At 48.8% G+C, this 16,253-nt stretch overlaps 2 protein-coding genes across 7 annotated transcripts; both read left to right on the top strand.

Annotated features, from left to right (window-relative positions):
- Positions 1–679: 679 nt before the first annotated feature.
- Positions 680–4,403, top strand: prrg4 (proline rich Gla (G-carboxyglutamic acid) 4 (transmembrane)). 3 transcript variants are annotated; one of them, XR_008947396.1, is made up of 7 exons: positions 680–1,031; positions 1,113–1,232; positions 1,898–2,061; positions 2,152–2,179; positions 2,607–2,749; positions 2,962–3,156; positions 3,532–4,403. XR_008947396.1 is itself a non-coding variant. In XM_057017128.1 (7 exons), exons 2-7 carry the CDS (start codon positions 1,127–1,129, stop codon positions 3,557–3,559), a joined length of 660 nt encoding a protein of 219 aa, XP_056873108.1. In that variant the 5' UTR covers positions 688–1,031; positions 1,113–1,126; the 3' UTR covers positions 3,560–4,403. The 3 variants fall into 3 exon arrangements, 2 of the variants coding, with proteins under 2 accessions (XP_056873108.1, XP_056873118.1); XM_057017128.1 differs by having other exon boundaries at positions 688–1,031; positions 2,607–2,745; XM_057017138.1 differs by having other exon boundaries at positions 692–1,031; positions 1,113–1,226; positions 2,607–2,745.
- A 254-nt stretch (positions 4,404–4,657) lies between these two features.
- Positions 4,658–14,129, top strand: qser1 (glutamine and serine rich 1). Of its 4 annotated transcripts, none has more exons than XM_057017083.1 (13): positions 4,658–5,156; positions 6,875–6,984; positions 7,453–7,590; positions 7,866–11,042; positions 11,167–11,459; positions 11,544–11,660; positions 11,786–11,919; positions 11,998–12,179; positions 12,263–12,400; positions 12,494–12,591; positions 12,669–12,815; positions 12,953–13,048; positions 13,138–14,129. In XM_057017083.1, exons 1-13 carry the CDS (start codon positions 5,047–5,049, stop codon positions 13,276–13,278), a joined length of 4,881 nt encoding a protein of 1,626 aa, XP_056873063.1. In that variant the 5' UTR covers positions 4,658–5,046; the 3' UTR covers positions 13,279–14,129. The 4 variants fall into 4 exon arrangements, with proteins under 4 accessions (XP_056873063.1, XP_056873071.1, XP_056873087.1 ...); XM_057017091.1 differs by having other exon boundaries at positions 4,659–5,156; positions 7,456–7,590; XM_057017107.1 differs by lacking the exon at positions 4,658–5,156 and adding an exon at positions 5,174–5,516 and having other exon boundaries at positions 7,456–7,590.
- The last annotated feature ends 2,124 nt before the right edge of the window (positions 14,130–16,253 follow it).

Raw genomic sequence — 16,253 nt, 5'->3', positions numbered from 1 at the left:
CAACATTTCTCTGATAATGTCCAGACACAAAAACGTGGTGCACTCGCTGCTCTTCAATTAGCACCGTCCAGGAGTCTACCAGATAATGCTGCATCATATCTCTTCTTTTCACAAACACTGGCCAAAAAGCTCAGGCACAGATATGTGCATTCGCAGTGTGAAACATAAACACTATTATAAAGAATCCTTTTCCAGGCAGTTTTATCTTCCCTGAGTTTTGCTGCCTATATTGAGTCTTGCTTCACTGACCAAATTGTTGAGCATGGATTATCATGCTTGCCTCATCTGAGCCCAAACTATTCCACAGCCATTCCCGACTCTATTCCAGAGATTATGCAACACTGATATAAGTTTGAAATTTGAGGAATAGTGCAAAGACAAAGATAAAACAAACTACAAATGCGCATTATAAAACATTTTAAATTCAACAAGAACACCTTTACTCTAAGATGAAATACAGAATATCTTTGCCATATGAACACTTTATGGCAATATCTACACGACACTTTAAAATTGAATAAACGTTTAAAAATAGACCACTGTCGAGGACATCAGGACTTAAAATTATTCAGACTATTGTGCGTTACGTCCGTTCATCAATGGGCGCTCGTTCCCTCTCGTGGATTCCGGCGCCATCTAGCGTCCACATTCTACATTGCAACTTACTACCGGAGTTTCCAGGTAAACGGGCTCGATTAGTTGGGTCTACACAGGTAGTTCTGGAGTGAAACCGTCCTTTCGGTCAGTCAAAACTTTGGTTAGTTCTCCTGAGTTGTACAGTTTAGCGTGTGTTTTACTTTTAAACCCTTCTTTAAAAGTTTCTATAAGCAACGGAAGCAAGCAGCCGTTTATGTGATTACCGCCGGACGTCTTGTGTTGGAACCAGCCACCGTCGAACACGTCCCCACCTACAGCTCCTCTTGACGGGTTTCGCTCGGCACTGGGCTCCGCGGCCCGCCCGACATGCTCCTCAGCACCGTGCGTGTGGGAAACAGCTGTCTGGTGGTCGGCTGAGCGTTGGGGCGGGCAGAGTAAGTGCTTTGGGGAAAAACCTGTTGCTTTGGTCCATAGTCTGCTCTATAATTAACGTCACACCTGCTCTCGACACGCAGGTGCACGCGTCACCATGTTGTTTTGTGTGCTCGCGCTCCTGCTGCTGTCTCGCGGCGAGCCGGCCTGCGTGAGGAGAGTGAAGTCCGCGCAGCAGACCGCGAACCACCCGCAAGGTAACGGTGTGTTCTATATGAACACACTCTCTAATGTATTGATAACTGGAATATTAATAAATCTATAAATAGTGGGTGTTATGGATGAGGAGCGGCCTCCTTTCAACTATATGAAAAGGGAAGCAACAAAACTTAAATCGAAAGTGTGTTTTGTGGGTTTGTTAGTTTTGCTTTGAGGGTTTTCTCACATGTATTTTCAGTCGTTTGATTTCTGTCTTGTCTCCTCAGGTGATTTTATGGGCTGATCTCTTGTTCCCAGATAGATAATACATACAGAGTTTGGTTTTGATCAACTTAATAAGGAAATAATAAATAGTCTTGTGGTGCTTTGGATCACAATTTATTTAAACACACCCTTGTCATCATTCTGCTACAAGTTTAAAATCTAAAATTAGCTCCAGATATTAAAAAGGTAAATAAGGTGAACAATCAATAACCCCTGAATGTCTACAATGTATTCATGTAGCATTTCACTTTAAATCTAAAATGATGAACACTGTACATCCAGATGTGTGTGTAAATGTGATGCTTCTGTTGTCTTGGCAACAGAAATAGTGGTTTATCTGCTTAATGCCTGCTGCAGAGATACCCAGCCGAACTGGACAGAACGCGACGGGATGCACCTTTTACACGTGTCGGCTGACCTCTGCTTTTTCTGACACCCTTTTCAGTGTTTGTGGATGAAGGTGATGCTAGCTCGTTCCTGGGCCGTAGGCTGCTGCTAAACCGGTTTGACTTTGAGCTTTTCGTTCCTGGAAATCTGGAGAGGGAGTGTTACGAGGAGGTTTGCAACTACGAGGAAGCCAGAGAGGTGTTCGAGAACATCCCAGCCACAGTTGAGTGACCACTGGTATCACTGTCAGGGCTGGACACATTTTCCTACGTCGCACATTAATGTACTTTTGGGGTTTTTTAACCTTTTCAGGATGCTTTTTGGAAGGAATATATTCAAGGTAAGAAAAACCATTTATTTTACTTGTGTACACCTGTGTACATACAGGCTGTCCTGAAGCTGGTGTGTTTCAAACCCGTTTTTCCAACAATTCAACTACCACTAATTGATTTTTTTGTTAATGACCTTAAATGTTAAGTGTATATGCAACATAAGTGTGTAATTACACCTCTGTCAATGGTAAGTTTCTCTTCTCTTTTTCATTTCCTTACAATTTTTGTTGATTGCCCTGCTCAACAGGAATGAGACAATTGCCAGTAGAAATGAGTGTTCCCGAGTGGAAGTGCTGTATGTGGGCTTGAGGCGTTTACATATGACATAAATTTAAGATTTGAACGTGTCAAATTTATGATTTAGGATCATTATGAGGTTTTTAGGGTTATTGTGTAGGCAAGACCTCAGCTTGCTGATGGGTTCATGATCCACAGAGCATGACAAGCCAGGCGCGGTTGACGTGACCGCCCTCCTGGTGGGACTGATTGTGGCTGGAATAGTCATCGTTGTTGCTGGCCTCCTGATCTGGTATTTCTGTCAAGTCAAATGGAAGGACAACCTGGGCCGTTCAAGGCAAGTGAGGAGGTCTTTATTGCTAAGTTGACCTGTTGCAGTACGCTGCTGCCTGGGAAAATACCGGTTATCCTCGGTGCAGATATAAACCTGTATATTTATTTATGGCAGTATTTACAGATTATGTTCTCTTACCCTGCCAGGTGTAGCGTCTAGTTCACAGAATAAACTGATAAAACACTTCACCAGACCTGAAGCTTCTCGTGTCTGTCACAGTTCCATTCGGGCTCGACCCAGGAGGAGCAACGCCTCTTTGATAATGCGGCGGCTGGAGGAGGTGTCCTTGCAGCCTGTGCGCCCACCTGCATCCCAGCCGCCGTTGGAAGTAAATGACCCCATCGGACTGCCGTCCTATGAGGAAGCCATTGCTAAGAGCGGACAGCACGATGCCCCCCCTCCCCCCTATCCTGGGTATGTCCGCACGCGTGTCTTAGTCGCTACGTTTACCTGCACAGCTTTAACAAGCTACGCTCACAGCTGGACCTTTGGTTCTCACTGGAATTTGGTCCTTGTTCCAGTTACTGTACACCAAAGAAAGTTGAATCAAAAAACAAGGATGTTTGCTATCAACAAGGAAGAAACAAGGAGTTGAGGCGCTCCATCTTTGGGTAAATTTAGATGAGGTATTTTCTGGGTGGCATATGCACAGCACCGCCGTGAGCTTCAGTTGTCCAGCTACACTCAGATGGAGGCGATCATTTTTAGGGTGTCACGCAAATGTAGGCATGAGTACGAGTGTGTTGCATCTGTCCCGTGACGGAGGATAACGTCTTTTCCCCTTTTCAGCTCACGAACCGGAAGTGTTCGGCGATAGAACCTCCAGGACATTTACACCTACCTTTGCGAGGTCTTGGATCATCAGAAGATGGTGCCTTTTTGCCTTGTGGAACAACTTTTCTCCTTTTTACACGGAAGCTTTTTAAACGTGGATGGAATTTCTTTACCAGAAGATATATTAATCCTCCTTTTGAATTTGTACTTGCCACAGTGTGGTTTTGTGGTTGGATCTCTTAATTATGTTGATAGATTGATGCCTTTGTGAGCACATCAGACCTCTGTCTACTTTGCTGCTTTTCATCCGCGTGAATATGAAGAAATCTTTATCATTTTTAAGCCACAGCCGATAATGAGTCGTTGGAATCGCTATCTGTCGACACAGCTGAGGGGGAGATTAAAGAGGACGTAATACGCAAAATGTAGCTGAATGACAAAATGCTTTGTGGCCAAGATAGTTGTAAATATATATTAAGGAGAGGTTTTTAAGCTTAATGTTTTGATGTTACCTCCCAGCTTTGTTCTTTTATTTTTAGATCATCTTTTACTTGAAATCCTTCAAAAATGTGCAAATGTTTTCATCTCTGTGGATTTTAATAAATGTGCTATAAAGGGCTGAGGTTGAATGCTGAGTTTGCGTTGAAGGATAATTACATAAAATTAACATTATAGCTTTGGTTATTGTGCCTCAGCGACCGAGACCAGTTGTTACGGAGCGTCCGTCTCAGCTGGGATTCGATTGGGAAGAGTTGAGAAGTTTAGTGTATTTTAATAACCACAATTCCAATTGTTATATTGGTGGGAGCTACAGCTTATTTATGATCATTTGGAAATGAGTTAATCAAATGAATCTCAAGTGTTTAATAAAAGTATTTTTTCCCCAATTTCATTTTCCATCTGTGTTTGTGTGTTGTGTTGGTTTTGGCAAAATAAGTGTGGTTCAGCATGTAAAATATTCGGGATTTAAAAAGTGTAAATTAGGTGCAGGTGGGATTTCTTTACTGAAGCACAACCTCAGTCTGCAGAACAAAGGTGACATGCGTCATTTTCATAAACCCAAAAACCACAAACACCGAACCGATGTAGAAAATTCATTTGTGGTCCGAGAGGGATGAAAATCCAAGTCTAAATATTACAGAAATGGCTACGGTGAAGGGCAGCTTCTTTCATTACCAAGATCCGCCACGCAGGTGGGAGAAACGGAGTTTTCTGCGGGAAGAAGATAAACTACGAAACTCCAGCCGGAGTCTGCGGTGCATCCTGGGAAATCCACTAACATGGGGACGTGAAACCATGCAGGCTGTGCACGGCTCCGTGACGGGACAGAAGGCAACATCGAGCCCACCTCCGAAGGCCGAAAAAGTGCATTTTTAAACTGGATATCGCGCAGCTTCGCTGCGGCTTTCCCGGCTGTGCGGAGCGCTGAGACGGAACTGCCTGCTCGGGTCGGTGGGGTGGACCCCGGGCTGCTACGATGTGTGCCCGCTGCTCCGCGAAGCTCCGTCCGGGAAGTGAATCTCTCACCGGATGATGGACGGGGACTACCCGAGCTCAAGCTTCGCGGACGCGCTGGCTCCACCAGCACAGCCCGTCGCTTCTTGGGCCTATGACCGCAGCACCGCTAGTGTCAAGCCAAGGTAGGGGAGGAAGGAGCGGGCAGCTTCCGGGAAAGAGTGTCGGTGATGGAGGCTCTGCTTTTACTCCTTCAGCGAAGCACAGTTGGTGCCCGTCGCAACTGTGCAGGAATTAAATTTTCTCCGAATTTGAGGAGTTGTCGAGGCTTTAAACTTGGCGGAATCTTCAGAGCGTTCATGTGTCCCTTCTGGCTAATGTTGGTTAGCACCAGGTGCCTGCAGAAAACCCGTGCAGACGTAGTTTTGTGCAAACTACGGGTGATTTTGTGATTCTTCCCCGACTAAAGCCGACACACAGCCAACTCGGGAAAAGCTTTACTCCGTTTTTGATCCACAGGTGCTCTTTAATGTTAAATGTGAAAGGTAATTAATCAAACGTTGCTACTAATGCTAATCACGTTTGTTGTGCCACCTGAATCTATAGCTGTGGTGCAAAGAGACGATGTATGTGCATATAATGTGGTTTCTAAAGCACCTCTTAACCCATGTTCACCTAGTTAGCTCCTGGAGAGGCTACATGCTGGATCGGAGTTGTTTATATTTGGATCGTTCGTCATGTTACATTCTGTCAGAGTCTAAATAAAAATCCTAAAATTCATTAGATATAACCATCAGTCAGCTGTTGACCTCGAGTCTGTCCATTTCAAATGCAGTATTATCACAGACAGAGGAAAAATTATTACTAGAATACTATAATGCCATTTTTAAAACCCTCAAAGACTTGACAGCTGTGTGAGGACGGATTCTTGTTTATGTGCAAGAAACAATTGGTCAGGTTCTCCCGCAGCTCCTGGTCCCACTGTAGTTGGTCTGCAACCCTGTAGTTGGTCTGCAACCCTGTGTTGTCTGCAACCCTGTACACTGTAGTGGTCTGCAACCCTGTAGTTGGTCTGCAACCCTGTAGTTGGTCTGCACCCTGTAGTTGGTCTGCAACCCTGTAGTTGGTCTGCAACCCTGTACACTGTAGTTGGTCTGCAACCCTGTAGTTGGTCTGCAACCCTGTAGTTGGTCTGCAACCCTGTACACTGTAGTTGGTCTGCAACCCTGTAGTTGGTCTGCAACCCTGTAGTTGGTCTGCAACCCTGTACACTGTAGTTGGTCTGCAACCCTGTAGTTGGTCTGCAACCCTGTAGTTGGTCTGCAACACTGTAGTTGGTCTGCAACACTGTTGCAACGGGCGACATGCATCGACCACACGACGTGGCGAATAACACAATAATAACACAATAACACAATAATAACACAATAATAACACAATAATATCACATTATTCAGGTTCAACCTCCTGTTATGTGTCAACCTAAACAAAATGTCAGCGTCAGGAATATGATCGGCTGTTCATGTTGGAGAAGAGCTGGGAAAGCTGTGTGTGTGTGTGTGTGTGTGTGTGTGGTGTGTGTGTGTGTGAGTGTGTGTGTGTGTGTGTGTGTGTGTGTGTTAAAGGGACCATAAAGAGTCAGATGACACACTTTCACCCCGTCCACGTTTATTAATCATTAGCAAACCTGATATCATCGTTGCTGCTTCTCCATCCCGAGCTCGGCCGCGTCGTCTCTAAACGAGTCCCGCGGGACGTTTTGGTTTCTGACCACAGCTCGTGGGGCTGGACCGGCATTAGTGGATCAAACTGTCCTAAATGGCTCCAACACAGTGCTGCAGTTGAAGCCAACAGGTCGCTCCCTGAGTCGTGCAGCCTGTGATTTGTCCTTCTTCATTTCCAGCTCCAGTTATGGTGCAGCCCACCTCGATCCGGAGCTCCTACAGAGGCAGAGCTACAACTCTGCACACCAGCTTCCCATGTACACTACATCCCACCTTAATGCATCTGCAGGTCAGTTTTACATGCTGGACACAGTCAAACGGGAACCGTGGCAACAGGTTCGCTAGACGTTTGTTTTAAGGCCTCAAATTTTTAAGATGCCTCCCATTTCAGTGCCTGATGTAAAACCACTGCTGGAAGCGGCCAAATGCTCGTTAATGTCAGTAAATATGCCAACGTGAACACATCCCTCTGTGTATATGACAAACACACTGGCTCCTGGCCAGGCGTCAACAGCAAAGGAGAAATGGAGATACTTGTGTCTTCACCGGATTACATCATCATCATCATCATCATGTGTCATGAAATGATGTTGTGGAGGTCTCAGTTTAATGCATACAGTTAGGGTTAGGGTGCTTTTTATTGCTCGTCCACCTGCAGTAACACTAACGTTGAGTCTAATCTAATGGCCGGCCATAATCGGGCTGTTTGCTCATTTACGTCTTCCCCTCATGTTATTTTCCCTTTTTTTGCTGTCAGCAGCACTTGATTCAAGCAGCAACACTTCGGAGACCTCAATCATGAGCTTCCTTTCAGCCATGGAGACGAGAAGTCTTCAGACCGGTCCTGTTAGTGCCTCACTGCTTCCTCCTTTCAGACCACCATCATGGACTACTGGTGAGAGCGCGCCTTCTTCTTCAGGGTCTTTAAAATGAATATTGGCTGCCAAATATTGTTGGCATTGATGATCATATCAAAGAGGAACCCCAGTAGAAGAAGAACATTTAAGAATTGGGAATTATTCCTATTGTAATTCCTAAATCTAACGGACCCGAGCAGTAATGGATCTATGTCACCCTTTTTATCTTTAGCATATACCGTTTTTTTTTAAAAATGCCTCGTTTAAACCTGCTTGTTTACCATCTTGTGATTTTATTATCTGTACGATCCAGGCAGCAACACGTCCACCACGGAGCTTTATCTAACCGGTGCCCTGCCTTCTGCTGCCACCTTTCCCTCTCCCGCTGCCCTGTCCACCTACCAGCACACTGGTACCTACGCCTCCAGGAGTTACACCACCAACTCTCCTCTGGCGGCCCCAGATCCCGCCTTCAGCACCTCCACGAACGGCCTGTTTTCTCACCACGACCCGCTCCTCCACATCAAACCCAGCCAGACGGTGCTCCCCGCCGCGCTGGCCTTCAACCACCTGTCCTCCCCGACGTGGGGCTCGGCTCTGCCCATTCAGTCGTCCACGTACCGCTCGGCCCAAGAGTCGGCTCCGCACCTCCTGCTGCCTTCGAACCTGTCTGCCTCTCACGGTACCGCGCAGCCTTATGGGGCCACAGTGTTATCCAGCTCTATTGAAAGGGCTCTTCAGCGTGAATGTAGTGTCATCAAACACCACCAGAGGCCTTCCAGCAGCATTACGGCTTCTGAACAAATGCCCAGTTCGGAGCACTCCTTACAGGGGTTCTTTGGCCCCGGCGGTGAAGTGGATGTATCCTATCAGCAGGGCCCGACCAGTCAGAACACGGTGTCCTGCAGTCCTTCCACAGAACCACAGTCTTCACAAGATGTCGGTGGTGCTTCGCAACCCAAAACGGACTCAGTGACCCAAGCTTATTCGTCCTCTTTGTCAGCGGCTGAAGACGGTTCCACCAAAGCTGCTCCTCATCCTCCTGCGGGTGAGGAGGGTCTCCCCCACTCTCAGGATCACACAAGAGATTCTCCTGAACAGTATTCCCAGGTACAGAAGCAGAATTCAGTCATTGCTAATCAGCAGTCGGTCCAGCTTGCCAGCTTATTGTCTAGCAGCCTTACTCAGAACTACATGACCCCCCCCACTCAGCCCCAGGCTGCTCATGACACAGCAGACAAGCTGCCCCCCCTTTACAAAACACTGCCTCCCCTCTCCATCCAGTCTGAACATGTGGCGTCCGTTACACAGACTCTTATTTACTCCTCTACTCCTGGGCTGAACCAGGGGGAGGAGCTCCACTACGGAGCCCAGGTTCGGGGTTTATGTCAGGGGAACCTCGCTGAGAGCTACCCCGCTTCCCACTCTCAGGGTCCTTCAAACGTGTCCTTCACCACGCAGTCCCAAGTTACAGCGACGCGGTCTCAGAGCTACATCGCAGGACGGCCTCTCAACCAGTCCCTTCCCTCTTATCCACCTACATGCCTGCACAGTCACCCCACCTCAAACTCTTCCCAGGACTACGGCCTGATACAGTGCTCTGCAGGAGGTAAGCTCCACGACACATTGGCTCAGCAGTCCCATAAGTATGTGTTAGCTTCCTCGTTGCCTGCCTACTCTTCTCCTGCTCAAGCCTTACAGACCAATGAGAACCTAATACAAGAGGCAAAAGATAAACTGGAGCAGCTTCCAATTCAGGATCTAGAATCTCTTCACCAGGTCACCGCTGCAGCCAGTAACCTGTCCATTCACAACAACATAATCTACGTGGTTTCAAAAATGGAAGATCATCACAAAACCCAAAGCGTCATCCGAAGCAGCTCGCGCTCAGACGAGCAGCTCATCGGAGCGGGTCACACGAATGTAGCGCTGATAAAGGGCCAACAACAGGTTCAGCTGAGCGGTACCACCGAGCAAGAAAGCGCCGCCATAAAAATGACAAACTCAAACGAAATGATCCCGTCACTTGTCCCCCTCAGCCCAGAGCAGCTCAAGCAGCACCCGCTTGAGCTGAAATCTCCAGAACCACATCAACAGAACCAGCAGGGTGACCAGAGCCAGGCCGCTCCTGCTCACGCCCAGTTTATTGCTGTCCCCAGCAGTCAGGTTCTCCTTGAGCATAATCAAATGATTCTTCTGCCTCAACCTCTAATTCACAATGGTGACAACGCAAAGGTGGTGCAGAACATCCAGCCGGTCCAAGACGTGGGACCGGTTCAATATCTTCACATGGATCGAGAACTTCAGAACACTGCGGCGTCTGTGTCCACCTCCGGGTGTCCCGATTCCTCTAAATGTCACTACAGCCACCAGACGAGTCAGCAGACCAACGATGCCAAGAACAACTTCTCCCTCAACTCCATCTGCTTCCCTGAATCCATCCTGCTGGGAGATGACAGAAACATTTTATCCAATGTGGACGACATCCTGGCTGCCACCGTTGCAGCCTGCGGCGTCACACCACAAGACTTTGCCAAAGCGACGTCTTCTGCTGAGGCTGACATGGTGATGCCAAGCACAGCTGATTCTAAGAGTCACTTCCACACTGTGGATTTAAGGCATATGTCACCCAGTTTCTCTTCATCACAACATCCAGGCGTCGCCAACTCCCACCCCATAGCTCTAAACGGCACCCAGATGGGCTCCGATTGTCACGGTCAGTCTCTTCACCCCAACAGCAGCTCGGAACTGGACACAAATGAGGATGGAGTGAGCTCGGAGAACGACTTTCATCTAACTGGGCAGGTGTATGACCCGTCCGGCTTCCCAAACAGAATCAAAGGACATGCACAGTGTGTCAAAACAGAAGATAACCACACCGAAGGCGGTGAAGATTTTTCCAAGAAGAAGGCTCGGTCCAAGGCCTCGACCAAACCAGCTGGACCCGAGGACGATACTGGCCAGGCCAGGTCCAACAAGCGCGGGCAGGCAAAGAGGCAAAACTCCAGGGGCAGCGATATCGGCTCGCCGTCCTCCTCCCACGGCGCCTACGATGGCTGCCTGCAGCAGGAGAGAGTCAGGCAGAAGATCCGCGAAGTGGAGGAGAAACAGCCGGAGGTCAAGACGGGCTTCATCGGCTCCTTCCTGGACTTTATCAAGTTTGGACCCAAACAGCAATACTCACCAAGTCCCACACGGATCTTCAGCCGCCAGAAAAAGCCCTGCACCGTGTCCAAACCACCGCCGTGTCCCAGCGCCGCGTTGCCTAACAAGCTGCAGACCCTCCCCCCACCTTTGCTAGCCCAGGACACTCAAGGGGGCAGCTGCCAACCGAAACGTCTGGATGAAGATCTGCAGAAGAACTTGGAGACTCTGCCGTCGTTCAGTTCAGATGAAGAAGAGAACACAGGGAGGAACCAGGCTCTGAGAAACAGCATCAGCTCAGCTCTTTCAGCTCTGGACGAGTCTTCGGATCATAAAAACAAGACAGGTAACGAGAGCCGTCTGAGGTCTGGGGGTCAAGTGTCCCTGGATTGAGTCAAACCTCGGTTTAAGGGCTGACGCGTTGTGCTACAAACACTCTCTTTTCCTTTTGTTCTCAACCACTTCCTCAGATAACCAGTTGCCCGTTTCTCTGATGAAAGCAGAACAACTGCGCTCCGTCACCAAGGGCTGTTTGCCACAGATGACGAGTCCTCCACAGGCCAGCAGCATCATCTCAGGAGGAACCTCGTTTGCAGCCAAAGACGAGCCCAAAGACAATCTGCCCGCTCAGCTAGCCGTGCGGTTGAAGACGGTGGCCATCGAGGGACTGACCGATGAAGAGCTGTCGGACAGCGGGGGAGAGGGGATGTACCGGGAGAGAGACGAGTTTGTTGTGAGGAACGAGGACATCGACATCCTGAAGGTACGTCCAGGAACGCGCTGTGCGGTGAATGACAGGTGTTTGCCTGTGTCGGGCGGACCCATATTTGTTCACCTGTGTGTCCAGGTGACGATGAAAGGGGGCAGCGAACCTCCAGCCATCTGGAAAGTTCAGAAGGCTCTGCTGCAGAAATTTGTGCCCGAATTAAGAGATGGAAAGAGGGTCTTCTCAGCCACCAACAGCGTAAGCCTGCACTGGTGTCCATTACGAGCTTTAGTTCCCGGTTGAGTTTGGCTGCTGGTGTCGTCACAACTTCCTGTTGGGAATAAAAATTCCCAATGAAAGTTTTGTTTCCGTTGTTCCTGCAGTACCTTGGGTATTTCGGTGATGCCAAGGCCATGTACCAAAGGGTGTATGTCAAGTTCCTGGACACAGTTAACAAAAGGGAGTACGTGAGACTCTGCAGTCGGAAGCCACGCTGCAAACCCATGAATTCTCTGAGGTATGTGTGTGTGTGTGTGGGGGGGGGGGGGGGGGGGGCTGTTTTAGATGGGCTGACGGTTTCTCTTTTGGCTCCTAGGGGGGTTCAGATGAAAACCCTGCTGGGTTTGACAGCCGCGCCGTCCTCTGTGTCCCAGAGCCAAAGGCCCCGACCTAAACAGCTCAAAGCCAGGACGGAACCTCCACCAAAGAAGAGGAGGAAATGGAAAGAGGAGTTCGCTGCCTCTGGATCCTCTGCAGAAGAAGGTGGAGAAGAAGATGGTAAGCATTTATTTTTTGCCGTTTCACTCGGTTAATTTCATACCTTTGGTGATAAGCTGCTTCTCTCCTGTGCTCGTACTTAGAGTTAAACCCTGCGGTACCGTTTGCTTCACGGTTCCTCAACACCCGAACCATGAAGGAAACCTTCAAGAGCTTTGTGGAGCTCCTTATCAGCATTGCCTTGGACGAAGATCTTGTAACAGCACTCGAACGAGCAAACGGTGAGTGAATTGACTTTTTGGTCCCGACCTACTGGTTTGATAATGCAAAATCTAAAATACAGTAATTAAGTTGACATGCTGGCCTGTCTGTAGACGAGCTGCTGTTGCCACATATGAAGAGGGTTGATGGGATGATTACTGACAACAGGAAACGCCTGCTCCACAAACTACACATAGGCCAGGTCCTAAAGGTGTGCCTTTAATAAAATATGAGTGCTATTGATGAGTGTCGGGAGCCATTATTAAACCTGTTCTCTGCCCCTTCCAGACAGCCCTAGACAACTTTCCTGAGATCTCAGTGGTGACCGAACTAAAGAAAGATGGAGAAACTCCAGCCTTTAAAGTGCGGCTCAGTGGGAAAGCCTACAACAAGAAAACCATGAAGCCTTACAAGATGCCAAACAAAGTGCCACAGGTGAGACCCTGTGATTGCGAGAAATGTCCAGCAGGGGGAGTCGTGGCGTCTCTTAGTTTTAATTGTATGTGACATCAGTTTATGTTTTCAAATATCAGGGAGACATTCTTTGATTGTCCGTGATTGTCCTCTTTTAGGAGTATACGGTGGACCAGCAGAGAACACAGTGGTTTTCTCTGTACCACTCGCTGCAGCATTACAAGTATCACACTTACCTAATGTGTAAGGATGAGGTGGGTCTGTCACACACCTGTGTGCTGCACTTTGATCCGCTTGAGTCCTTGGTTTCAATCCATTGTCTCTCTGTTTGGTCTCCCCGCAGATTGCGTCTCTCCGGGTGCATGCGGGAGAACTGGGGCAGATGGAGACGGTCCAGAAGTGTCTGCAGAACGGGGCTTGGGTCGAGGGGCTCTTTGATCGCTTTGGGGAGCTGATCAATCAAGTGCAGCAGGCCTGCCAATGATCTGCATCGACCAGAAGAGTGCCTGGCTCACCGTGACCGGCAGAAGAGTGCAGTGGCTCTCCTCCTGCAGTGCGGACTGACTCGTCCGGGGCCTAAAGAGTCTGGGGGGGGCAAACATTGACGAGGAGAACGTCGGAAGAGGAGGACTTCAATCACAAAGACTTTCACCTAATTTTACTCCAAGTCTTTTGTAAGTTTTTATAGTTAAATTTTTCAGCCTTTAGGACCTTTTGTGTAGATTTATATATTTGTTTTATTTTTTAGTTAAATGACAGATCATAAAGTAGAAATGACCCAGTATAGGACATAAAATTTATAGAGTTGATATTAGCTTTTGTCATCTAATACGTCAGTTCACGTGTACAAGAGTCTAATTATTGTAAAAGTAAAAAAAATCTATACATTATAAATAACCTTTTAGATAAAAACCCTTTTAATGTGTGCCAGCTGGTGTAAAATGTACATTTTGTATAAATCAAAAGGAGGGAAGGTGGTTCTGCAGCGTTTCTCCTGAAGAGAACTTAGTTTTAATATTCTGCATCTAATCTCTATACTGTGGTTTCAATTCAACATCCTTTTGCTGAACGATGCAGACTGGTGCTTCTTTTTATTCCTTTTCTTATATTTTGGGTTGTCCTCCACTTGTATGAGGATAAGATGAAATGAACAGACCATCTTTCTACGTCTTTGCATACACCACCTACATTTTGCAACAAAGATCTATATTTTCACTAAATATTGCTGCCTCTTGTTTATGACTGTTCCCAGTGAAATGGGTTCCACCTTTCTTGCTGTCAGACACCTGTGTGTTCTTCCAGGTGCTTTTTGTAAATAAACTGCTGCATGTCTTAGTTTTCTTTCTGCTTTGTTAGGATTTTTTCTTCTCGTCAGTGTTTCCTGTAGCACCGTCGGGAGGAAGGAGTAAGAATAACTCCAGTAATCTGCCCTCAGGTGGTTCCACTGGGGCTACCCTAAGCCTCATATTTCAGTGGGGGGAGGTTAGACGTGCCCTCATGACCAAACTATTTCACGCAGACGTTGGATTATTGAGCGAGGCCGATGAATAAAATATAACTGTCCCCGCCGTGATGCAGAAGTGAGCGGCGGCTCCTCGCAGACAAAAGTGTCTCTGTGCTGCAGCGGCGTCGCCTCTGAGGAGCGCCACTGTCCTCTGGAGCCGTGTGGGATTCCAGTAAGACCACAGCCGGGAGACAGATACCCGGCATCTGCTCCCCACGTGAAAGCCCTGAATTTTTAATGAGCCACATTGTTCAGCGAGTGGGAGAGGGAGCGAGGAGACGCGGGAGCCGGGAATGGATGTTTGTGTGTGAGGAGATGAAGGTGGTGGTGGTGGGACTGGGTGGTGGTGGTGGGACTGGGTGGTGGTGGTGGGACTGGTGTTGTTGGTGGTGGGACTGGGTTGTGGTGGTGGGACTGGGTGGTGGTGGTGGGACTGGGTGGTGATGGGACTGGGTGGTGATGGTGGGACTGGGTGGTGGTGGTGGGACTGGGTGGTGGGACTGGATGATGGTGGGACTGGGTGGTGGTGGGACTGGGTGGTGGTGGTGGGACTGGGTGGTGATGGTGGGACTGGGTGAGGGTGGTGGGACTGGGTGATGATGGTGGGACTGGATGATGATGGTGGGACTGGTGTGGTGGTGGGACTGGATGATGATGGTGGGACTGGATGGTGGTGGGGCTGGGTGGTGGTGGAGGGACTGGGTGGTGGTGGTGGGACTGGATGATGATGGTGGGACTGGGTGGTGATGGTGGGACTGGGTGGGGGTGGTGCTGGATGATGATGGTGGGACTGGGTGGTGGTGGTGGGACTGGGTGGTGGTGGTGGGACTGGGTGGTGGTGGTGGTGCTGGATGATGATGGTGGGACTGGGTGGTGGTGGTGGGACTGGGTGATGGTGGTGGGACTGGGTGGTGGGACTGGGTGGTGGTGGTGGGACTGGGTGGTGGTGGTGGGACTGGGACTGTCCGGCCCTCTGCAGAAGAGGAAGCTGGAAGCATTTATAAGCGGTTATCTACACATATATTTAATTTAAGGCCCCACGTAACAAATGTTTTTATGGGGTCGAATTTCTCCAAATTCTCAGGAGGGGAAGGAAGGAAGAAAACAGCAGCTCATGTATGTTCGGCCTCTGTCGCTCGCCCACCTCCCTTTCTTCTGCAGGCCAGTCCAACCAGTTCCACCCTGCAGTCTCACTGGTTATCAGCTGCATCTCGCAGGTTTCCTCCATTCAGACGTGACAGTGAAGCCAACACCGGTGATTTAGCTTCCTGAGATGCTTGTGTAGGCAGCGAATTCCTGGTGATTAATGTGCACGTGAAGCTGCAGACGTTTGTGATGGCGACTGCAGGAAGCTCTCGTAGCTCGTTTCCTGCTGGGAAACCGCATTCCAGCGGTCAGAGCTGGTTACGGATGTCCACGTTTTGGTTTTCCTCCCCGGGGTGAAGGAACCAAGAGGTGGTGTTGTAGGTGGCGCGTTCAGGTGATTCCGACTCCACGCGTGCTCCATAAACCCCCCCGGCCACCTCACCTAGTGTACACAACACCGAGGCTCAGCCATCAGACCGGTTGGGCGCTCGTCTCACCTGCTGCCCTCCAGCTCATAACTGTCCTGTCAGCAACAAACGGCGTCGGTGTCAGTTTACCTGCTGTCACATGACACCTGTAGGGGAGAAGGCGCCAGGTCACGTGGGCTGGTGGTCACATCTCTCAACGATGCTCTTCTGGAGGAAGCACAAGATCTTTTCCATTTGGTGCCACTTGAATCCCACACAGGCGTTTCACACCTGTCTCCTGTGCAAAACGACACTTTTCATGACACAATTTCTGGTGAGATTTTCTGAGGAGGGAAAAGTTCCTGGTGTAGTCAAAGATTTCTCTTTTCTTTTTGCAGCTTCAGGAAGCGCCTTTTGTTTTTGCCGCGGGCAGGGGCTGTGATTGGCTCATGAATAATGCAT

Source organism: Takifugu flavidus, chromosome 2 (genome assembly GCF_003711565.1).
Source record: "Takifugu flavidus isolate HTHZ2018 chromosome 2, ASM371156v2, whole genome shotgun sequence".
NCBI lineage: Eukaryota > Metazoa > Chordata > Actinopteri > Tetraodontiformes > Tetraodontidae > Takifugu > Takifugu flavidus.
This window is presented reverse-complemented; position numbering and strand designations above follow the sequence as displayed.

Excerpts from the sequence above, each read along its gene's own strand:
- prrg4 (XM_057017128.1), top strand. The coding sequence starts at position 1,127 with ATGTTGTTTTGTGTGCTCGCGCTCCTGCTGCTGTCTCGCGGCGAGCCG. Across the intron at positions 2,746-2,961 it reads GACAACCTGGGCCGTTCAAG|TTCCATTCGGGCTCGACCCA; the intron begins GCAAGTGAGGAG and ends TGTCTGTCACAG. Across the intron at positions 3,157-3,531 it reads CCCCCTCCCCCCTATCCTGG|CTCACGAACCGGAAGTGTTC; the intron begins GTATGTCCGCAC and ends TCCCCTTTTCAG.
- qser1 (XM_057017083.1), top strand. The coding sequence starts at position 5,047 with ATGATGGACGGGGACTACCCGAGCTCAAGCTTCGCGGACGCGCTGGCT. Across the intron at positions 11,460-11,543 it reads AGGACATCGACATCCTGAAG|GTGACGATGAAAGGGGGCAG; the intron begins GTACGTCCAGGA and ends CTGTGTGTCCAG. Across the intron at positions 11,920-11,997 it reads AAACCCATGAATTCTCTGAG|GGGGGTTCAGATGAAAACCC; the intron begins GTATGTGTGTGT and ends TTTGGCTCCTAG.